At 34.6% G+C, this 25,398-nt stretch overlaps 1 protein-coding gene across 13 annotated transcripts in view; it reads left to right on the top strand.

The window, feature by feature from the left end:
• Positions 1-1,634: 1,634 nt before the first annotated feature.
• The window catches only part of LOC141454990 (uncharacterized), a 68,474-nt gene continuing 44,710 nt past the window's right edge, over positions 1,635-25,398 (top strand). For 6 of the 13 annotated variants that reach the window (XR_012459078.1, XM_074129778.1, XM_074129779.1 and 3 more), the window contains exons 1-2: positions 1,635-2,120; positions 4,573-4,719. Coding sequence is in view for 7 of the 13 variants with exons in the window: in XM_074129778.1 (XP_073985879.1) it covers positions 4,615-4,719 (105 nt within the window). In the remaining 6 variants the exon portion in view is untranslated. Of the gene's footprint in view, positions 2,121-4,572; positions 4,720-20,113; positions 20,556-25,398 lie in introns of those variants that run through there. The other 7 variants (XR_012459080.1, XR_012459082.1, XR_012459079.1 and 4 more) reach the window with 3 other exon arrangements.

Consider the following 25,398-nt stretch of genomic DNA (forward strand, 5'->3'; position numbering starts at 1 on the left):
ATCGACACTCATCGGAAGTGGTTTTTTTTTTATATAAATCTACAATTTTTATTTAGAATTTTTTTTCTGGCAAATTTGGTAGATTCGCTCTAAAGTGGCTGCCTCTTCTTTCAGAAGTGTTAAAAGTATCGATAAAATCGAGTTGGAAGACAATTACCAACCGGAAATCCCTCTCTACTCATTAGATTGGTCTCGTTTTTGAGATTTTATTGAAAATTGCTCTTAGGAAATGCTGTTAAATTTCGTATAGGACAGTTGTGTAAGGGCCCCATAGATTTATTACCATTTTTATAGGCAAATTCGTTCTTTGGAGGCAACCCAGAAATGTTAAGGTTTTACAAACTATAATTTTAGATAAAAAAAAATTTTGAGTTAGAATCTTGATTCCTGAAACACAACTACAACCTTGTTTAATATTTAAATATTATTTTACCCTCTAACTTTAATTTCAGTTAATTTCCCTTTCTGAACAGGTAATAAGGCCAGATAAATGTGAAGTTAAAAAAAGGGGTCAGAGCTGCATAATAAGGAAAACGCTGCATTCCTTGCAAAAACTGCACTCCATTGAGCCGCGGTGGGGCCTGCTCTTACTTCCCCTTCAGAGGGGCGGCGCCCAGATTTCTGAATTTATTAGGAACAAACATTTGATTAATTTTATTGAAAACAAGCAATGACCCGGACAGATATTACTTCCTGGTTGTGAAGAAAACGTGTGAAATCCATTAATTCGATCAACTTTTAAGGTCATTATTCGGAGATTTACACCAAATACGTTTAGACATGGACGGTAAAACTTGGGTGAGTAGCTTGGCTACACGAGGTTATAATCGATGCATCGAATACTCGATTTACTCGACCTTGACTCCGGCCAAGGACTTCCTGTTTTTACCTTTCTATAAGAACTTTTACTTTAGGCAACATTCTATGGATTTTTTTTACCTCATTGTACGTACGCATTCACTCCAGTTACCACAACTTTGCATCATACATTCAATTTCCCATAACCTTATCTGCAGCTAGAATAAAGGGTTAGTTCGTAGGAAACACAGCTCTTATTGGTATCACTTAAATTTTATTCCAAAACCTGCAGTAACCATCAGTCTTGAAATTTGAAAAGTTAAAGTAACAAAACTTGAAAAAAAAAATGACCGAATTCTATTCTGGTTTGCACTATGAGCAATGTTTTTCGTTTTTTACAACTAGAATTATGGTATTATTTTATATAATCTTTGTATATTATGAAAATCAAAGTTAACATTGTAATTACCTTATATAGCAGGAAATGATGATGTTGAAATTTTATGAGCTGTCAAAAATTAGCTGCTTCCGTCAGCTGTTTTGTAGGTAAGTTCGTCTTAAGCGTGTTTTAGTGAGGAATGAACAATTTTTTGATGTCAATATATCGATTTAAGGTATTGTTAAGTTCGATAGTACCATAATCAGATTGTGATCGTAATTGCTTTTTCTAATTTCGTTTAGCACAATAGTTTAAACAATATAGCATGCGTACGAAAGTGTTGGCGAAGTTTATGTTAATTGAATAAAACAATGATTAACTGAACTGATGTCTTGTTGTTTAGTTGGCAGCACTGATGTCGCCGATCAATACTCCGAGGGTGGACCAGCTCTGGAAGTCAACCCCTTCTCACAGTGCAGGCCGCAGTATATGAGACATGCATCATCGTGTAATCGAGCAACATGCATGCATTCATCGGACTGCATCCTGAGTGAAATTGCGCGAGCGATCGCCCTCGGGTGTGCGACTAGTTGGCTAACCACTGCACTTTGATTCGGCCCCGAATTTGCACCTTATATTCTTCATTCGTCTACCGCCTGGCTGTTGTTGAGTTCTATCATCCAGACTTTCCACGCAATATTGTGTAATCGTCAAGATATCTCTTATCATATTATCGAGACTGTAGCCGTTATTCTGTAGTTTGGAACTCTTGTAAAACTAATCATTGTGCAAATAGTTTGTTTACCTAGTCCGTTTGTTTTTCTTGTTCCTTTCCTGGTAAAGTCCGCGGACTGGAGAGCGACGCATGAGAGCTGTGGAGTTCCGTTTTGGCGAGATATGTCCGGAGAGCTAGCCAGCCGCTCATTGCAACTTAATATTGCAGGTAACTCTTCTTTCGGATTGCAAGTAGATCATTAGCGTGCATTATGTGCATTTTAATAAATCTGTGTATGTATTAATGAATGAATTACCTTTATCCCACATTAGATAAACTCCACATTTTGCTACCTCATCCCAAACTTATCAAAGTCACTTTTCATAATCTGCTTTAAATGCAGCAGAACAGGATTTCTGGAAAAACTAACAAACTGAATACCTGATTTTCTCCTGCTGCATTTCGCATAGCTGTAGTGAGTAGATGTTCACTTACTCGCGTAACTAATGGCAATCTTGAGGATTTCCCTATTTGAGTAGTAACCACTAAACTGTCCATTTTGAGGCCTTCTCGTTTCAGATAAAATTGGTTTTGACAAAGTGCTCTGAATGAGTGAAACTCACAAAACTGAATACTGCAGGAAGTTTCAATTTTAAAGAGATACCTCCAAAATGGTTTTTTTGTCATAATTACTCACCGGAAGTGTCACAGTGTCAATTTTCCAGTTTGTTTTGTTAGAAATGTTTTTTTCAAAATTTACCAAAAGATTTTCTTTAAACTTAATTGCATTAGGCAAATCTGCATAGCCTTATAGATCTGCAACATTTCCCCCCAGGATTAAGGCAGATAACTTCCTTTTAAAGTGGCAAGAGTAAATGCGGCTCAGTTTCGGCAGTAAGTGTACCATGTAGAAAGATATCAACTGGACTGGATCTCGTGAAATTCGTCGACACGTGAAGACCATTTGTATTTCCGGTAGCACCATTTCCTTCGTAGTTATAATTTCAGCCATTCATTCAACCCTTATTGATCCTACATAGGTGTTTGGACCATAAATTTTATTAAAATCGAACTTTACAGCTAAAGCTTACAGTTTTACTTTTCCAAAAGTACATTAATTAAACTGTCCAGTAGGACAGTGTATAAGGGTTGATCGTCAAAAACTGCACGAAAAAGCGTAAAATTTATTTGGGGGGGATTATACAGTAAAAAGTTGTAGATCAGGTGGCAATGAATCACTTGCACACCTAAACAAAAAATGGAAACTGTTTTCGAGAAAACTAACAAAACAGAAAAAATCTGAAGTGCCCTAAAATAAATTTGACTGGAAACAAGTAAAGGTAACACACACACCAAATTTAAAGAAACCTGATGAGCTGTTTAGAAGAAAATGGCGAGAAATGAATTTATAATTAACGAACCGAATATTCAGGCGCCCCTCCCTGTTGGCCTTGCCTACATTTAGGTGGCAGCTTTGGCTCTCGAGCTAGTCCCTCCATATCATTAAATTGTTAGAGGCAACCCACAAACTGTTCTATTTGAATAAAATTAATGTTCCTATTAAGCAGATGTAAAAAAAATTGTCCAGAATCAACGAAAAGGCTGTCAGCTCCTTATAAATTAGAATTAGGTTATAACAGGTTATATAACTTTCAGTTTAGGTTACTAAACAACCAGTTCGTCTGGGAAATAGTGCTACAATGTACATTTGATTGTATTTATATACATATATGTATATGTGTTGTGTGTGTGAAGTTTATGTAACGTGCCTTATTATTACCACTACTTAAGTTTGTGAACAACCTTTTTTTTCGTGAAAATTGATTATACATAGAGTACAATACTTTAGATTGATCTTGTAGTCCATTCAGATTACTGGACGAGACTGTCACCAGTTGGCTAAAGTTCTGAGCTGAAGAAACAATCTAATAATAACACCATGCCACCCATTTTTTGGATCGTGCTTTACGTAATTAATTTTTTTTCAAACTTTGTACTCAAGAGACGTTTAGCTTCAACATTACACATAAATATAATAATAATAGAAAAATACGGTACTTTTTCTGTACTTGTAATCATAAATTCATTTAAAATAATTTGCAAAAAATACATGACAGCAATACTTTTTTCAAATAAATATAAACAGGAGCTTAAGACAACCGTGTTGGTCGTGGATCGTCAGAGGAAACACATAAATATTATGATGCTATTAAAGGAAGTGTGATGTTACAGCTTCCGCGGAACCACCGTACAATCATGGATCTTCAAAAACAGTTTCAAACCTAGGTGAGACCTAACATACGATAGGTTCGAGTAAAAATTAAACCTTTGGCTACTTTATGGACAATTACACTAATCTCGAAGAAGCCATATTGACAATAATAAGTACTTAACAGCGGAGCTTAACTTCACCTCACTTAGAAAGAGAGAAATGAAGTTTCCGATAAAACGATCCGCATTTTATTTAGTGTGGCAAAATTGTTTGAACTATTAGAGATTGTAGGCTCAGTTGATATTGTCGGCACAACCTCCGGACTGCCAAACATCCTGGCCACCTCCAGGAAATAAAATCTATTCAATCGAACTTTCCTGAATCAAATGGAAACTTAGGATTAGTTAAAATGAGTTCAAAGTTGCAAATATTGTAATATTAATTAATATATCGATTGTGTTTGTGTAGCTGCAGCGACTGATCACCAGAGGGAGGAGCGTGGCCACCTGTATGGGGCAATGCACCTCCAGTAAATCTTCCCAAATCGACGAACTGTTCAACAAGAAGAAGTCCAAGTCTAATTTGTTCAGACCTCAGTCCAAAGACGACAATAAGGTACTGTTCTCATGTTCTTTCTGTAGCATGTTCAGGGGTTGAATGTCTGTCGCTGCCTGACTGGTTAACAAGTATTTGATCGTGTTAAATTTCATAAGTTAGAGTCCACCAGAAGTCAATTATTTAGAGTTTCCAGTGTAGGAAGAACAACTGTACGCGCATGTGTAAGTTCGTGAGTACGAAGGATGATTTAGAAAAATGTTTTGATCACTCACCGCGGTGAACATCTGAGGTCGTGGGCACCCAGACCATTTTTTCAATGCACTGCAGGCGTCCAGACAATGATCTCTCGTTACAGACATCACTGTCCATCACCAGATAGTGAGCAGTAAGTAGCTCCTAAGAATAGAACATCTAAGGGCAGTTGCTGGACTCAAACACGGGATCACCGAGTTGGGATTCCAGTATTCCCTAACTAAGCTAATACCTTCCCAGATAACGTAATTAAATTTACTTAAATCTCAGTAGTTTTATCTCTGTTAGTGCCGTTAACTTACCTAGGCAAACGGTTTGATCCAGTTAATATTGTCGGCAACGTCCGTCAACTAGGTAATGTCCTTCCTCTGGAATGTGTTATTCCGGATAAAGTTACTCTCAAAATGATTTGAGTTGAACATCTTGGGGTAATGGTGAAGTCAAGGGCAGGTAAGTTTGTTCTTGCATTGAATTGATTGAGTTATCACTGCCGCTTGAACCATTCTAGAGTTTGTAGCAACCAATCCGTTTGTATTCCTAGAATAACCAAATATTTAAAGGTTACGACCTGGTCAATTCCAGTTCTGGATTGATTGTATTTAGTAGCAGCTATCCCCTAGGCCCCCTAGACGCCTGAACTTTATTGAGAGTGGCCGGCAGAATCTGTGGTTATCCTTGAGAGTACAGGTTCTTCCACGATATACGTCCCAGCAGAGTAAGTAGGGGCAATGAAGGTGTCGCCTCGCCTGGGGGGGTCTTCACTGGTCATTGTCCACACCTCATCAACATTCCCGGAGCTGATCAGAGTTTATTCTCCGCTCTCCCAGCTGACCACGCTGGCACCTCCTGCTTGTAAGTTGCAACGCACTGGAGGGGGGTTCAGATTTACGATTCTGAGATCTCACCGGTAATATCCGTTTTTGCGATCCCCTGATTACGTGAGAATAGGTTTTACAAATTGCCAAGTGCGTGGAATCAACCCACAGTAACTCAAGAACCAAGAACCGTAGAGAGTTCAGTTTCATAGTTCTCTTAGCGGCCAACAGATACCCCAATAAATTGGTCTACGGAAAGTGCTCGAAAGTATTTTATCAAAATTTACTGAGAAACAGCTTAATCGATTTTCTTCCAATCGATTCCAATTGTGAGGACCTACAACTTGTATTTGAAACATTTATTTTGGAAAATTGGATTTTTGGTAAAAGATGCTGGGAGATTTCCTTTGAAAAGCCATGGACGCCACCATCTCTTGAGTATTATTTAAAAGAGTTGAAATTGTAGCTAAAATCGCACAAGAAAAGTTCTAAACCGGATGTACCCCTCGATGGATTGTGGCTTCCATGAAAATGCACCCTAGCTTTTCCCTAAACTTCGCATGAAATACAAACAGGTTTATAACTTTACCTTCTATTATTTTTCTAGAAAGAATCGTTTAAAGGCATTTCACTGGGTGGAGTTAGACTAGTTCTCTCTGCAAGGTTACAGATCAGTAAAATGTATGAATTTATAAACTGAATAATGTTGGTGAGGAATGAATATGGCGCCAATATTCCCAGTTTGAAAGTGGTAAAGGAAGTCCTGTGAGTGTTCAAAGTCAGATTTTCAGTTTTTCCTTGAGAAGAGAGCGTTTGTGATTTTGGATTTCATGACAAGATTAAACGTCACAATTAAACGAACATTTCCAAATCAAAACGACCATAAGATTTGTTTCCTTGGAAATCTAACTTAAAAATATTTGTTCCTTGAAATTAGAAAACTTGTAGATAACATCTCTGAACATGGCAGAATAAATTAATTCATGAATGAAGCACAGTGAGAAAGATGTCACCTTGAGGTTGCTTACACAGAGAATCAGTGCAAATCTGCAACAGCACGTCGTGTTGGTGTTTCTCAAATCTGTTGTTGATTAGTGAAGTATGGCAGGCCTTAGAAGTAGAACGCCATGATTATAACCTTGATAATAGGAGTGCTACTCTATTGGTTGATAAAGCAGAGATTTGGCGGAGTAGGCATCGCAGTGTTGACCTTGGTACTCGTGTGCAGCTACTGGGTGATGCTGATGGTAATGTCGATTCTTGCCTTCAACCTTTGAATAGAAGATGATGCAGCTAACTCGAACTGGAATAACTGTACTGAACCAACTGAACGGAAGCCAAACAGTCCAGGAAGTACAAGTGGAAAATCTGACTGAAGGGGAAAAATTGAATGCACCAGAACGTCTACATGTGGGCTTGCACTCGCGTGATGGCACTTTTTCACAACTAGAAATTAAATTAAGTACTTTTTAAAATTGAATGACAATCACAATCGTTGTAAAAATTACAGTGTTACAAAACAGGTTAGTTGTTTGGAGAGTTCTTGGTCTTGCAGCACGGTGAGGTAAAACTAGTAGATATATCCGAGCGCAGTCTATGGCAGGCGGTTACCAGCCTCCTTTGCTCAGGATAATAAGAGATAAAATACATTATTTATAAGCTTCTTCTAGAAACCTATTTGGGACTTACGGACTGGAACTTTGGGGATCAGCCAAGCATTCTAATATCCATCGCTTTCAATATGAAATCCTTCGCCGGGCAACCAATGCCAGCTGGTTCTCCAGATAACCAATCATAGCAACCTAAAGGAACCTTCATCAAGGACTTCCTCTACTCTCGCTATAATAATTCCATTCTCGGCTCTCTGGACATCCAAATCCTTTATTACATCATCTCTCTTCTTCGTCCGTCTCAGACAATCCCATTCTGAAACGACCCTGAAGATTTTTTCCACATGGGAGGTCGAGGAGTGAGTCATTTCGGAGAGTCACTACTGGGTGAAGACTCCTTTCCCTGGGGTAAGTTTCAAATTAAATTAAAAAAGAATAAATAAACTATTTCTAAATAAATATTTCTGTCAATTTCATCAGGCTTCTTAGTTGGCTTAATCCCTTGTTGCCTTTCATTACTTTCTAACTGACTGGAACATTAAAACTGTTGTAGAGTTCTCACCTAACAAGAAACACTTTCAGTCCGAAAGAGTGCTCATCTGGAAAATAGCTGATTTCAATCAGAAAGCAATAATCAGAAAATTCACCAAACAAATAACGAACTCATTGTCTCTTCAAACAAGGATCAGCTGGAAAAATTGGTTAAGCCGCCTTAATGTTCACCTTTATTTCACAAATAACCTATCCGTATAGGCCTGCCGCCTGAGCCACCTGCTAGTGCTAAGCAACCCGCTGCCACCAATCTGAAGTGCAAGAAGCTAGAGAGAGGAGGAGTTCGTGTTCCCACCAGAATGTTTAATTCGATCATGAGACATTGCCAAAGAAGTTGCTTGCACAGTCGAATATATTGCCTGCGCACTAGAAGTGCCTTCGGGCGGCCCAACAATAGACGAAGTGCATTGGCTCCAGCTCCAGCGCGGTCATTGGCCCCCCTCGCTTCCAACCTCGCACAATAGACTGCACTATAATAGACTAATTAATCTGGGCACCTTAAATTAGTTTTTTTTTTTCTCACTAGTTTGATATTGGCATTGCTAAACAAAACTAAGGGTTAGTTGAAGAGGTGGGGTCAAAATCATTGAGGTCCTAAGCACGAAGATTTGGGTGGCCCCCCTATTTTATGTGCTATTCAAAATATTAACAATAATAAAACATAAATATCGATCACGTTAAATGAAACACAGTTCGATAAAACATAATCTTTATTTCTGTTCCTTTCACTCATTTTATTTTTGACCCTTTATAGTTTAATTTGCCAAGTCATTGTTCAGTTCGCTTAAGTAACACATCTGTTTCTATAATTAAAAAACAAAAGACACCTCAGCTGCTTAGTTCTGATCGGACTTGACCCGAGAAAATGAAGTAAATAAAAGATAATTTTAGGGTCGGCAGACTAAAGCATTAAAGTCAAAAAATACCAATTTTTACATAAGTCTTCTTATGTACTTTAGGTACATCCTTAAGGGTTTAACATCATGGAAAGTGAAGAAGAACATTTATGGTTTCGGTAACACAAACAATGGAGGCTGACTTGTCTGCTTTGGTAGGATTGTAATACAATAATAATAACTAAATTCCATTTTTTGACTGATGTGCTTCGGTCTGCCGAATTCAGATAATAAATTATTAGTGTCATAGCTTGAGCACCTTAATGATGGCAGGCCCTTAGATCAACCTCCCTGGACCATGTGCTTCCTGAGATCTCGTGCTTTTAGGCATTTGATTACTCGAGGTTATTTTTAAAAGATGTTTTTGTTTGAATTAATTTTCATCGTTTGAAAATGAATTTCTGCAGAAACTCACTAGAATAGAATTGAGGAACTTTTAAATAAGCTTTAAATTTCAGGTGAATCGTAATCAAATGAATGCCAAGTCGAATGCAACCAGTGTTCAATACAAAGGGGCTCTTTATTTATAACCTAAATTTGGTTTTTCATTACTTAATTTTCTGACTTCATTAAATTCATAAAAATAAATTTTGAAATGTGCAGCTGAGAGTTCTAATTCGTTTTTCTACTTCTTCATTGATAATATATATTTCTTGTTAGATTATTGGACAACTGGATGCAATTTGCGCTAACTTTGCATCTGCTAACAAACCGAGCAACTCAAAAACAAAATTGTGAGATAATTTATTGAGGTGGGCCGCCCCTCAATGAAGTTTCTTCCTCAGGCTGAAGTCATGGAGTTTCTTTAAAACTAAGCCACTATTTGCTAGTGCTTGATATATTTAGAACTAGTCTGATTTGAGGATTAGTGTGGAACACAATGTCTGGAGAGGTTATATACGAGGTTATACACTTTCTAAATCCAGTAGAGGTTAGTGACAGGTCGGGATATACGATGACGTAACTGTCGGAGAGCAGCAACATTTCGTGACGAACGACGTATGACACCTCGTCTTCTATTCAGACACTTCCATCAGCTGCACACAAAATAACTAAGAATGGTTACCTAGTGCCACAGCTAGTTTGATAATATTTCACATCGAGATGATAAGTAATTTTTCTCATCTATTATAAAAGCTTATTTTTATTTTTATTCTTTGAGATTTCCGCTACAATATGTGATTTTCGTCCAGTCAAATATTTTTTCAAGTACGATGGCAGGGATCAATTCTTCAGATTCCATCCCTTCCCAAATTATTTGATTCCTTATCTCTTGAAGGAAGGAAGAATTCGCTAACGCAGAGAGAGAGACAATCCTTGGAGCCCCTTAATGTTTGCATTTTTGTGAGCACAATATTTACTACGTCATCATCCTGCAGGATAAGCCAATGTTTGAAGGAAGTTCTTGCTGAGAGTGAAAACAACTCAAAAAAGAGAAGGTAGGAATTGTTAAGATGAAAAAAAGAAAACTCTTGATGGTAATTGATGGTAGATGAGAGATAATGGCACCGAAGCGGAAATTGCAGAGAATATTGACGCATGTGACTAAAGAGAAGGTCATTTCCGTCAAAATGATGAAACTTCCGCAACTAGTGAGGACAGTATTGGTCATCGGCGTTGATTTAGAAGTCACACTTTAGTCAATTCTGTTTGGTAGTCGCAGTCTTCAATTGTCAAAAATATCATTTGATTACTGAACCTACCAAAATTATCAAATACAGTAACACTGAAGTCGATTTAAACAAAAGTTAACTTAAAAAACAAAGTAGTTTTGAATTTCTCCCACTACTAACTGTCCACATTCTAACTTAGACACTTCTTTAAACTAAGAACTTTGAAACACTAACTTAAACTAAAATCATTCTAAAGTTCGAAAAAATCTCAAAAAAAAAAGAGGAAAAAATTCTTCTTCCGGTTGGGGGATTCTGATCGCTAATTGGAATCTAGGTGGCACTGAAAAGAAATTTAAAGTTTCAGCTTTGAATTTCAGTTGTGACTTTTCGTTTTAGAGATGTTTTCTTCATCCACACAAAGATCCTCTTTCTCGAACTCAGAAAATCTCAAATGGGAATTTCCTGTGAAATCCATAAACCGGAAGTTTGATAAGATTACGATACTTTTTTGATCCTGGTAAGAGAAGGTAGAAATATATTTCATTAGATTTTTCAAGGCTCTTTAGATTCTAATTTGATTAACATCGACTTACCATTTAATTTTTTTTCTATTTATACACTAGATCGTTTGAAGACATTATGTCAATTTTATTTTGAAACTTGCTGTAAGAGTTTTCCAAATTTACATGACAAGAAAACGACCGAAGAGTCTTGCTGGTTCATATTTTCAGCCATAGAGTAATGTAATCGCTGCTGGCAGTTATCTTCAACAATTGGGTTGTTGAGCAGTTTGTAACGGAGGATTTGGAGAAGTTGTGCCTGCAATGGTGGGGCAAACTGACCGCCAGTGGGTAGTTGGTGCTCTCTAGGGAGTACCCTAAGAACTTATTCCAACTTCCTTGGCCAGTACATTGTCCAAGTTAACCTTGAAACTAGTTGGAACTATTATTTAAAATAAAATCAGCTAAATTTAAGAAACTTTTCTAAAAACATAGACTCCCATTCTTTATTCTAATTGGATAGAAATGTTTATAATGGTGGGGCAGCAGTAGCCCAACAGAGAAGTACTAGCCGCGCTATCTTTCAGCAAGTCTCTAAACTAAACAAGGCCATTGTGACGCACATGCCCCTATTTTGAAATTTCATTGTATTTCAACTGGCCTGCAGAATAACATCTGAAGACGAGATGACGTAGGCAAGCTGTCAAAAATTGCACAAAAAAGGGAAACATTGAAAACACCCAACGCAAGAAAACCATTTTTTTGATCAAATTTTCTATAAAACATAAAATTCCTAACTTTTCCTTAAAACAATTTAATATTTAATAGCTGTATAACTGGAATAAATCGCATTGTTTTAGTATTAATAGTTATTGAGATATGGAAGGTTATATTTTCGTGGTCTTCAAATGCGTTCAAATTTCAATCCTTTATAACTCTGTAAATAATCATAAGAATTCAATGATTTCTTTACGCACATGTAGAGAAAAGTTAGCTGTATTACTAGTATTAATCGCATTGTTTTAGTATTAATAGTTATTGAGATATGGAAGGTTATATTTTCGTGGTCTTCAAATGCGTTCAAATTTCAATCCTTTATAACTCTGTAAATAATCATAAGAATTCAATGATTTCTTTACGCACATGTAGAGAAAAGTTAGCTGTATTACTAGTATTAATCGCATTGTTTTAGTATTAATAGTTATTGAGATATGGAAGGTTATATTTTCGTGGTCTTCAAATGCGTTCAAATTTCAATCCTTTATAACTCTGTAAATAATCATAAGAATTCAATGATTTCTTTACGCACATGTAGAGAAAAGTTAGCTGTATTACTAGTATTAATCGCATTGTTTTAGTATTAATAGTTATTGAGATATGGAAGGTTATATTTTCGTGGTCTTCAAATGCGTTCAAATTTCAATCCTTTATAACTCTGTAAATAATCATAAGAATTCAATGATTTCTTTACGCACATGTAGAGAAAAGTTAGCTGTATTACTAGTATTAATCGCATTGTTTTAGTATTAATAGTTATTGAGATATGGAAGGTTATATTTTCGTGGTCTTCAAATGCGTTCAAATTTCAATCCTTTATAACTCTGTAAATAATCATAAGAATTCAATGATTTCTTTACGCACATGTAGAGAAAAGTTAGCTGTATTACTAGTATTAATCGCATTGTTTTAGTATTAATAGTTATTGAGATATGGAAGGTTATAATTTGATGGTTTTCAAATAAGTTCAAATTTCAAACCTTCATAATTCCATAAATTATACTTATGAGAATACAATCATTTTTTTACCGAAATAACTGCCTTTAATTGCATTGTTTTAGTGCTAAAAGTTATTGAGATAAGGAAGAATAAAATTTGATGGTTTTCAAATACGTTCAAAATTCAATTCTTTATGATTCCACAAATACATATGAGAATTCAATGATTTCTTTACTGAAATGTAGAGAAATGTTATCTGTATTACTAGTATTAATCGCATTGTTTTAGTATTAATAGTTATTGAGATATGGAAGGTTATATTTTCGTGGTTATCAAATACGTACAAATTACAAGCCTTTATATCTCCATTTGTACTTATGAGAATTCAATGATTTCTTTACCGAAATGTAGAGAAAAGTTGCCTCTATAACTGCTATTAATTGCATTGTTTTAGTGCTAAAAGTTATTGTGATATGGAAGGTTAAATTTTCGTGGTTTTCAAATACGTTCAAATTTCAAACCTTTATATCTCCTTTCGTTCTTACGAGAATACAATGTTTTCTTTACCGAAATGTACAGAAACGTTAGCTGTATAACTGCCTTTAATTGCATTGTTTTAGTGCTAAAAGTTATTGAGATAAGGAGGGATAAAATTTGATGGTTTTCAAATACGTTCAAAATTCAATTCTTTATGATTCCACAAATACATATGAGAATTCAATGATTTCTTTACTGAAATGTAGAGAAATGTTATCTGTATTACTAGTATTAATCGCATTGTTTTAGTATTAATAGTTATTGAGATATGTAAGGTCAAATATTCGTGGATTTCAAATACGTACAAATTTTAAACCTTCATAAATCCAAAAATAATCGTGAGAATACAATGTTTTCTTTACCGAAATGTACAGAAACGTTAGCTGCATAACTGCCTTTAATTGCATTGTTTTAGTAATAATAGTTATTGAGATATGGAAGGTCAAATATTCGTGGTTTTCAAATACGAACAAATTTCAAACCTTTATAAATCTATAAATAATCATGAGAATACAATAATTTCTTTAATGAAATGTAGAGAAAAGTTAGCTGAATTACTAGTATTAATCACATTATTTTAGTATTAATAGTTATTGAGATATGGAAAATTATATTTTCGTGGTCTTCAAATACGTTCAAATTTCAATCCTTTATAATTCCATAAATACTTATGAGAATGCAATCATTTCTTTACCGAAATGTAGAGAAAAGTTACCTGTATAACTGCTATTAATTGCATTGTTTTAGTGCTAAAAGTTATTGTGATATGGAAGGTTAAATTTTCGTGGTTTTCAAATACATTCAAATTTCAAACCTTTATATCTCCTTTCGTTCTTACGAGAATACAATGTTTTCTTTACCGAAATGTACAGAAACGTTAGCTGTATAACTGCCTTTAATTGCATTGTTTTAGTGCTAAAAGTTATTGAGATAAGGAAGGATAAAATTTGATGGTTTTCAAATACGTTCAAAATTCAATTCTTTATGATTCCACAAATACATATGAGAATTCAATGATTTCTTTACTGAAATGTAGAGAAATGTTATCTGTATTACTAGTATTAATCGCATTGTTTTAGTATTAATAGTTATTGAGATATGTAAGGTCAAATATTCGTGGATTTCAAATACGTACAAATTTCAAACCTTCATAAATCCAAAAATAATCGTGAGAATACAATGTTTTCTTTACCGAAATGTACAGAAACGTTAGCTGCATAACTGCCTTTAATTGCATTGTTTTAGTACTAATAGTTACTGAGATATGGAAGGTCAAATATTCGTGGTTTTCAAATACGAACAAATTTCAAACCTTTATAAATCTATAAATAATCATGAGAATACAATAATTTCTTTAATGAAATGTAGAGAAAAGTTAGCTGAATTACTAGTATTAATCGCATTATTTTAGTATTAATAGTTATTGAGATATGGAAAATTATATTTTCGTGGTCTTCAAATACGTTCAAATTTCAATCCTTTATAATTCCATAAATACTTATGAGAATGCAATCATTTCTTTACCGAAATGTAGAGAAAAGTTGCCTCTATAACTGCTATTAATTGCATTGTTTTAGTGCTAAAAGTTATTGTGATATGGAAGGTTAAATTTTCGTGGTTTTCAAATACGTTCAAATTTCAAACCTTTATAACTCCTTTCGTTCTTACGAGAATACAATGTTTTCTTTACCGAAATGTACAGAAACTTTAGCTGTATAACTGCCTTTAATTGCATTGTTTTAGTGCTAAAAGTTATTGAGATAAGGAAGTATAAAATCTGATGGTTTTCAAATACGTTCAAAATTCAATTCTTTATGATTCCACAAATACATATGAGAATTCAATGATTTCTTTACTGAAATGTAGAGAAATGTTATCTGTATTACTAGTAATTATCGGATTGTTTTAGTATTAGTAGTTATTGAGATATGTAAGGTCAAATATTCGTGGTTTTCAAATACGTACAAATTTCAAACCTTCATAAATCCAAAAATAATCATGAGAATACAATAATTTCTTTACCGAAATGTAGAGAATTTCTGTAAAACGAGAATTCAATGATTTCTTTACTGAAATGTAGAGAAATGTTAGCTGCATTCTAGTATTAATCGCATTGTTTTAGTATTAATAGTTATTGAGATATGGAAGGTTATATTTCGTGGTTTTCAAATATTTACAAATTACAAGCCTTTATAACTCTGTAAAACGAGAATACAATAATTTCTTTAATGAAATGTAGAGAAAAGTTAGCTGAATTACTAGTATTAATCACATTATTTTAGTATTAATAGTTATTGAGATATGGAAAATTATATTTTCGTGGTCTTCAAATACGTTCAAATTTCAATCCTTTATAATTCCATAAATACTTATGAGAATGCAATCATTTCTTTACCGAAATGTAGAGAAAAGTTACCTGTATAACTGCTATTAATTGCATTGTTTTAGTGCTAAAAGTTATTGTGATATGGAAGGTTAAATTTTCGTGGTTTTCAAATACATTCAAATTTCAAACCTTTATATCTCCTTTCTTTCTTACGAGAATACAATGTTTTCTTTACCGAAATGTACAGAAACGTTAGCTGTATAACTGCCTTTAATTGCATTGTTTTAGTGCTAAAAGTTATTGAGATAAGGAGGGATAAAATTTGATGGTTTTCAAATACGTTCAAAATTCAATTCTTTATGATTCCACAAATACATATGAGAATTCAATGATTTCTTTACTGAAATGTAGAGAAATGTTATCTGTATTACTAGTATTAATCGCATTGTTTTAGTATTAATAGTTATTGAGATATGTAAGGTCAAATATTCGTGGATTTCAAATACGTACAAATTTTAAACCTTCATAAATCCAAAAATAATCGTGAGAATACAATGTTTTCTTTACCGAAATGTACAGAAACGTTAGCTGCATAACTGCCTTTAATTGCATTGTTTTAGTAATAATAGTTATTGAGATATGGAAGGTCAAATATTCGTGGTTTTCAAATACGAACAAATTTCAAACCTTTATAAATCTATAAATAATCATGAGAATACAATAATTTCTTTAATGAAATGTAGAGAAAAGTTAGCTGAATTACTAGTATTAATCACATTATTTTAGTATTAATAGTTATTGAGATATGGAAAATTATATTTTCGTGGTCTTCAAATACGTTCAAATTTCAAACCTTTATATCTCCTTTCGTTCTTACGAGAATACAATGTTTTCTTTACCGAAATGTACAGAAACGTTAGCTGTATAACTGCCTTTAATTGCATTGTTTTAGTGCTAAAAGTTATTGAGATAAGGAAGGATAAAATTTGATGGTTTTCAAATACGTTCAAAATTCAATTCTTTATGATTCCACAAATACATATGAGAATTCAATGATTTCTTTACTGAAATGTAGAGAAATGTTATCTGTATTACTAGTATTAATCGCATTGTTTTAGTATTAATAGTTATTGAGATATGTAAGGTCAAATATTCGTGGATTTCAAATACGTACAAATTTCAAACCTTCATAAATCCAAAAATAATCGTGAGAATACAATGTTTTCTTTACCGAAATGTACAGAAACGTTAGCTGCATAACTGCCTTTAATTGCATTGTTTTAGTACTAATAGTTATTGAGATATGGAAGGTCAAATATTCGTGGTTTTCAAATACGAACAAATTTCAAACCTTTATAAATCTATAAATAATCATGAGAATACAATAATTTCTTTAATGAAATGTAGAGAAAAGTTAGCTGAATTACTAGTATTAATCGCATTATTTTAGTATTAATAGTTATTGAGATATGGAAAATTATATTTTCGTGGTCTTCAAATACGTTCAAATTTCAATCCTTTATATCTCCTTTCGTTCTTACGAGAATACAATGTTTTCTTTACCGAAATGTACAGAAACGTTAGCTGTATAACTGCCTTTAATTGCATTGTTTTAGTGCTAAAAGTTATTGAGATATGGAAGGTCAAATATTCGTGGTTTTCAAATACGAACAAATTTCAAACCTTTATAAATCTATAAATAATCATGAGAATACAATAATTTCTTTAATGAAATGTAGAGAAAAGTTAGCTGAATTACTAGTATTAATCGCATTATTTTAGTATTAATAGTTATTGAGATATGGAAAATTATATTTTCGTGGTTTTCAAATACGTTCAAATTTCAAACCTTTATATCTCCTTTCGTTCTTACGAGAATACAATGTTTTCTTTACCGAAATGTACAGAAACGTTAGCTGCATAACTGCCTTTAATTGCATTGTTTTAGTACTAATAGTTATTGAGATATGGAAGGTCAAATATTCGTGGTTTTCAAATACGAACAAATTTCAAACCTTTATAAATCTATAAATAATCATGAGAATACAATAATTTCTTTAATGAAATGTAGAGAAAAGTTAGCTGAATTACTAGTATTAATCGCATTATTTTAGTATTAATAGTTATTGAGATATGGAAAATTATATTTTCGTGGTTTTCAAATACGTTCAAATTTCAAACCTTTATATCTCCTTTCGTTCTTACGAGAATACAATGTTTTCTTTACCGAAATGTACAGAAACGTTAGCTGTATAACTGCCTTTAATTGCATTGTTTTAGTGCTAAAAGTTATTGAGATAAGGAAGGATAAAATTTGATGGTTTTCAAATACGTTCAAAATTCAATTCTTTATGATTCCACAAATACATATGAGAATTCAATGATTTCTTTACTGAAATGTAGAGAAATGTTATCTGTATTACTAGTATTAATCGCATTGTTTTAGTATTAATAGTTATTGAGATATGTAAGGTCAAATATTCGTGGATTTCAAATACGTACAAATTTCAAACCTTCATAAATCCAAAAATAATCGTGAGAATACAATGTTTTCTTTACCGAAATGTACAGAAACGTTAGCTGCATAACTGCCTTTAATTGCATTGTTTTAGTACTAATAGTTATTGAGATATGGAAGGTCAAATATTCGTGGTTTTCAAATACGAACAAATTTCAAACCTTTATAAATCTATAAATAATCATGAGAATACAATAATTTCTTTAATGAAATGTAGAGAAAAGTTAGCTGAATTACTAGTATTAATCGCATTATTTTAGTATTAATAGTTATTGAGATATGGAAAATTATATTTTCGTGGTCTTCAAATACGTTCAAATTTCAATCCTTTATAATTCCATAAATACTTATGAGAATGCAATCATTTCTTTACCGAAATGTAGAGAAAAGTTGCCTCTATAACTGCTATTAATTGCATTGTTTTAGTGCTAAAAGTTATTGTGATATGGAAGGTTAAATTTTCGTGGTTTTTAAATACGTTCAAATTTCAAACCTTTATATCTCCTTTCGTTCTTACGAGAATACAATGTTTTCTTTACCGAAATGTACAGAAACTTTAGCTGTATAACTGCCTTTAATTGCATTGTTTTAGTGCTAAAAGTTATTGAGATAAGGAAGTATAAAATCTGATGGTTTTCAAATACGTTCAAAATTCAATTCTTTATGATTCCACAAATACATATGAGAATTCAATGATTTCTTTACTGAAATGTAGAGAAATGTTATCTGTATTACTAGTAATTATCGGATTGTTTTAGTATTAGTAGTTATTGAGATATGTAAGGTCAAATATTCGTGGTTTTCAAATACGTACAAATTTCAAACCTTCATAAATCCAAAAATAATCATGAGAATACAATAATTTCTTTACCGAAATGTAGAGAATTTCTGTAAAACGAGAATTCAATGATTTCTTTACTGAAATGTAGAGAAATGTTAGCTGCATTCTAGTATTAATCGCATTGTTTTAGTATTAATAGTTATTGAGATATGGAAGGTTATATTTCGTGGTTTTCAAATATTTACAAATTACAAGCCTTTATAACTCTGTAAAACGAGAATTCAATGATTTCTTTACCGAAATGTAGAGAAATGTTAGCTGTATTATTAGTATTAATCGCAATGTTTTAGTACTAATAGTTATTGAGATATGGAAGGTTTTATTTTCGTGGTTTCAAATATATTCAAATTTCAAACCTTTATAATTCCATAAATGCTTATAAGAATTCAATGATTTCTTTACCGAAATGTAGAGAAAAGTTAGCTGTATAACTGCCTTTAATTGCATTATTTTAGTGACAATAGTTATTGAGATATGTATGGTTACATTTTCGTAGTTTTCAAATAGAATTAATCTTCAACCCTTTATAACTCTGTAAATAATCATGAGAATTCAATGATTTCTTTACCGAAATGCAGAAAAATGTTAGCTGTTTTACTAGTATTAATCGCATTGTTTTAGTGCCAATATTTATTGAGACATGTAAGGTTACATTTTCGTAGTTTTCAAATAGAATCAAACTTCAAACCTTTATAAATATATAAATAGTTATGAGAATACAATCATTTCTTTACCGAAATGTTGACAATAGTTAGCTCTATAACTGGTATAAATTATATTGTTTTAATATTAATAGTTATTAGGATATTGAAGGTTATAGTGAGCTTAAATTTGATGTTATTAATCGCTAGCGATCAAATCTAAGTGTGATTTTGGCTAAGAGAATCTTTCCTTTTTCACGAAACTTCTATGGTTTTATTTGAGTTCGACAATCTTGTTTTAATGGAATCTGTCCTTCCGTTAACTCACGTAAAATTCCTTTAGTTTAGAAGAGATTGCCAGTTATTATATTTCAGTCCACCAAAAGAAATAATTTCGCTAGTTAGAGTGCTGATCGCAATAGTAAAGGTACGAGGGTCGTTAGTTGAGATCAAGATGAATATTTGCCCAAGTGCCGTTTTAATACCAGGACAAGGTGTAAACAAATGGTTTCTTCACAGCCAGCAAGACAACAACTAAATCAGTTATAGATAGGTTAAAAAAAAAAAAATGAACACAGCAGAATCTAGCGGTGGCTTGCTGATGGTGCAAGAGGGGCAGTTATCTGTTGGAGGGGATAGGGGAATGTGCTGTTGAAGTACCTGTCTAGTGGAGAGCCAGTAAATGCGGGGTGCTTGTGATGTAGCCTCGTTGACGCGGCCAGATCGGGCAAGTATCACGTGTCAGACCACCTTACTACTGTGCGGGCTCGTTTTGTGTACGTGTGTGTGTTGGTACTTGGGGGTGCTTCTAATACTGTCTCAGCTCACAGCACCGTTGCTGACTCAATTCAAGAACCATCCGGTAACGAAGCCATGACTTCAATGGGGAAACAGTTCTACAAATATGCTTCCACACGTGACCCTTAAGCCACAGCCTCTGAGAGCAATGTGATCTCGCTCGCCAGTGGGAGAATCCCTGAGCTATCAGCAGCTCGATGGTCCTGTTTCCGATGTGTACCTGTGTGTGTGGACTGTTCTCCAGACTTGGTCTAGCTAAGCAGGATCATGTGGCCCAGGTAGGTCCGCAATTTACCAATTCAGTTTAACGTACTAATTTCTAAATACGAGGTGTGTTCAAAAAGTAACGGGAATTTTCGTTTATTGAAAAAAATATTTATTTATTCATCTACATTAATATTGTCGCCTTCAAAGTAGTCCCCTTCGCATACAATACACTTGTGCCAGCGCTTTTTCCAATCCTCGAAACACTTCTGAAACTCGATCTTTGTGATAGCTTTCAGCTCTTTCAGCGATTCGCTTTTAATGTCATCTATGCTTGTAAAACGACGGCCTTTTAATTTTCTCTTTATGTTTGGAAATAGAAAAAAGTCACATGGAGCCATGTCTGGCGAATATGGAGGCTGGGGCATCGTTAAAGTTTTGTTTTTGGCCAAAAATTCACGAACAAGCAATGAAGTGTGAGCAGGTGCATTATCGTGGTGCAAAATCCATGAATTGTTTTGCCACAAATCCGGGCGTTTTTTTTCGGATTGCTTCACGCAAACGGCGTTGAACTTGTAGGTAGTACTCCTTATTGATTGTTTGACCTTGTGGCAAGAATTCATGATGCACTATGCCATTAAAATCGCATAACCTTCACATTCGACCGCACTTGTCGAGCCTTTTTCGGTCTTGGCGATCCAGAATGCCTCCACTGGGACGATTGAGCCTTAGTTTCGACATCATATCCGTAAACCCATGTTTCGTCACCTGTTATAACACGTTTCAGTAGATCCGCATCGTTGTCGACTTCATTGAGTGAGTCTTGAGCAACTTCCATTCTCCGCTGTTTTTGTTCGAAATTCAACAATTTTGGAACAAATTTTGCTGCCACACGTTTCATACCCAAAACATCCGAAAAAATTTCATGGCATGAGCCAATTGATATGGCAACATCATCAGCGACTTCTCTGATTGTGATTCGGCGATCGTTCATAACCATTTCTTTCACTTTTTTCACGTTTTCATCGGTTGTTGATGTGCTTGGACGTCCAGGTCGTTCGTCATCTTCAACGTTTTCGCGGCCATCTTGGAAACGCTTATACCACTCGTAAATCCTTGTTTTACTCATAGCAGACTCACCATATGCCTTTATTAACATTTCTCACACTTTATTACACTTTATTTCATTTTTTACGCAAAATTTAATACAAATTCTTTGATTCATTTTTTTTAACAAACAAAAATCGCCAAGCTCGAAAAACACGTCTAACCTTAACGGCTGCCACTTAAGAAGTAAACAATGAATATTACTGAAAATTTTATCGTACTTCAGGGGCATGTGTACCAACATAATAATAAAAAAAAAATTTACAATCAGACTCTCCAAACCCGCGAAATTTAAAAATTCCCGTTACTTTTTGAACACACCTCGTATCTGGATTTGAGCTTTCAAACATTGTATGGATCTTTTGGCCAAACAGCCAGATTGTATAACTAATTACAATTCTCACAATTTTACTTTGGGGTTTACTTGGTGAAATTTGGATTGCAGCTAATTACTTAATTCGTAGTAACGTTATAGAAGTGGTGAAACTATAGATTACATTGAAGTGAATGTCACTTTAGAGAACGCTTGAACATCTTTCTCCATAAATGTTTGATAAATAATCAAATGAATTTAACGGAACTTGTACAACTTGAAATACAATTTTACTAAATGAGATTCCCTCCTCTATTACACATACTTAGATCTACAATTTTACTTCTATAGGAGAATTAGTTTTGATACTGTTCTGGGAAAGAATGGGATAGACTAATTTTTTTTTTTTTTTTTAAATAAAATACGGCTTTACAAACTGTATGAAGTTAGGCGCCACGATAGCCGAGCGGTTAAGAAGCTAGACCCGCAATGCTAAGATGTATTGTTGGTTTAGTGGGTTCGATTCCCAGTCTCTAGGCCTTGGATTTTATTTAATGGTTAATAAAAGAAATTTATAGTAAAGTATGTTTGCTAGTCGTCTTCGTCCACGACACCTAATTTGGTAGTTGGACGTAAACCCTGCCTGAGCTGTGTATGAAGTTAGTTAATATTAAATATTTTTAAATTAAGAGTTTGAATCTCTGGGCCTCGAGAATTGAAGCAGCAGGAAGTTGTGATGAAGGAAATTGAACAAAAAAAAAAAATTGAGTGCGTATTGGCGTGTTGTTTTCATTTGACTTCATGAACTCAATATCGATACATTGAACTAATTCTACAACTACCTGGGCGACCTCGCCTAATAAATAATTTTTCTTGCTCCAAGCTAGAGTTTCAAGTAAAGATTAACTATTTTTGTAAATAAAAGGGTCAAGTTTAGATAAATAGTCATTATCATGACTTGACCCATCATAAATACTAAGCCGGATGAGAATGTAGTCAGTTTTGCCAACAGTAAAAACATTCACTGCCTTATCATAGCAGCCAGTAATAAACCAAGTGTGATTTCCTTTTTAGTAAAGGGTGTAGTAATTTATTAGGAGTAAAAGTTGTCTAACTGAATTGAAGGAGATTTAAATTGTAGATTCCTGGAGACCTTTCGCCAGTAGGAGGGGCGCTGATCTGGGTAGACAGGCACATCTTGTTTCTAGTTCCTTTCACGCTGACTGCCCATCTGATCTATACTCATCCAGGCCGCAGGATGTAATTATCCTGGAGTGTTACTTTCCCAGAGTACCACTTCCTCATTGGACAAGTGAAGGGGTAGGTGCCACTTTCTGAGCCGAACTGAAAGTTAGGAAACCAAACTAATTGTTGTCTCGCCGTGCAGGTTCTTGGAAAACTGGTGACTCAAACAAGAAAACAAGAAAAGTCCCACTTCCGTTCTAAAGATTTCATCAAACTAAAAACTTGTGTGCATCACAGATGCTCACTTGTTAAAAACTGAACTTGAAGTGGAGATTTAGATCATTCTATCCCAGAATCCCAAAGAGTAAGGCAATTCTCTTCCAAAAATCTTTTTAAGAGAACTTCCTCAATAAGCTGAGGTTATGAAACTCTCTCTATCAAGTGCCCGGAAAAGGAAATCTTATCAAAATAAATCTCTTCACTTTAAAAATAAACTTCTCTTAAAAAATATTTCATAACCTTTACAGACCTGTTCTGTATAATAAGTTGAAACTTTAAGAAAATACATTGAGCCATTTCTTTGACATAAACGCAGAAAACTGTTAAATATCTAAATGATATAGTGTAATATCTATTCAGTAAAGAGTTACTTCCGGTGGAACCTATTCAGTAAGAGTTACTTCCGGTGGAAACTATTCAGTAAAGAGTTACTTACGGTGGAAACTATTCAGCAAAGAGTTACTTCCGGTGGAAACCATTCAGCAAAGAGTTACTTCCGGTGGAAACTATTCAGCAAAAAGTTACTTCCGGTGGAATCTATTCAGTAAGAGTTACTTACGGTGGAAACTATTCAGCAAAGAGTTACTTCCGGTGGAAACCATTCAGCAAAGAGTTACTTCCGGTGGAAACTATTCAGCAAAAAGTTACTTCCGGTGGAAACTATTCAGTAAGAGTTACTTCCGGTGGAAACTAATCAGCAAAGAGTTACTTCCGGTGGAAACTATTCAGTAAAGAGTTACTTCCGGTGGAAACCATTCAGCAAAAAGTTACTTCCGGTGGAAACTATTCAGTAAGAAATACTTCCGGTGGAAACTAATCAGCAAAGAGTTACTTACGGTGGAAACTATTCAGCAAAGAGTTACTTCCGGTGGAAACCATTCAGCAAAGAGTTACTTCCGGTGGAAACTATTCAGCAAAGAGTTACTTCCGGTGGAGCCTATTCAGTAAGAGTTACTTCCGGTGGAAACTAATCAGCAAGGTGGAAACTATTCAGTAAAGAGTTACTTACGGTGGAAACTATTCAGCAAAGAGTTACTTCCGGTGGAAACCATTCAGCAAAGAGTTACTTCCGGTGGAAACTATTCAGCAAAAAGTTACTTCCGGAGGAAACTATTTAGCAAAGAGTTAATTCAGGTGGACCCTATTCAGCAAAGAGTTACTTCCGGTAGAGCCTATTCAGCAAAGAGTTACTTCCGTTCGGCTTTTTGTTCACTTTTTCTTACCACGAAAGAGGTTTTACTGAGCATATAGAGGTCTACTCGGTTTATTTGACTTTTTGTTTTCAATATCATTTAAGCTGGCCTCTAAGTGGGTGGTGTGAGGCCCACAGGAAATAGTCCAGAGAGAGACGCGACGGACACACTTCCTTTAACACTACGGTATTGGAGCATTCTAATTTTGAATTTCTAGACTATTAAATTACGCAAACTTGAGACCACAGAAAGCCGTGGCTGTTGTTGATGAACAAGAAATTTGGGCCTTCCGGGCTATGGAGTGTGAGCGTGAAGCGACCGGTCGGAATTGCGGCTACAGAACGTGAACATTAGTTCGGCATGCCGTGACCCTAACTCGAGTCAGAACGTGATCTACTCCGGCTGATCCCACCTGAACCATTCTCCTCCCAGGATTGATTGTTCGTGATCCACCTTAAGGCATTGCCATGGTCCTTCGCTTACTAGCTGAGAATGTGATGGATATCCGGAACCAAACTAGAATCCCTTGTGAGACCCCCCTTCATATGACTTTTTCTAACTCCAAATTGGTGTTCTCATTGGCATATTTACTTCTAATAATTCTTATGGAATACTTAAGGTACGAGTATTTTTCACCGTCATCAAGATAGTGAATGGTTGGTTGGCTTGCAGACGGGATAGCGCAACTTATGATTACCATGTCCCAGTTAGAACCTTGAGAGTGGTAGTAAGACAAAGTCATGCGAGATTGTTGCTTTTCGAGTCTGCGCACCCAGGAAGTTGTGGGCGGTAAGGTCACATTCCTCGATCTGGCGGCACCGTTACTCTATCCACTCGTGG

Source organism: Rhodnius prolixus, unplaced genomic scaffold (genome assembly GCF_049639745.1).
Source record: "Rhodnius prolixus isolate KJV_2025 unplaced genomic scaffold, Rpr scaffold_15, whole genome shotgun sequence".
Classification (NCBI taxonomy): Eukaryota; Metazoa; Arthropoda; class Insecta; order Hemiptera; family Reduviidae; genus Rhodnius; species Rhodnius prolixus.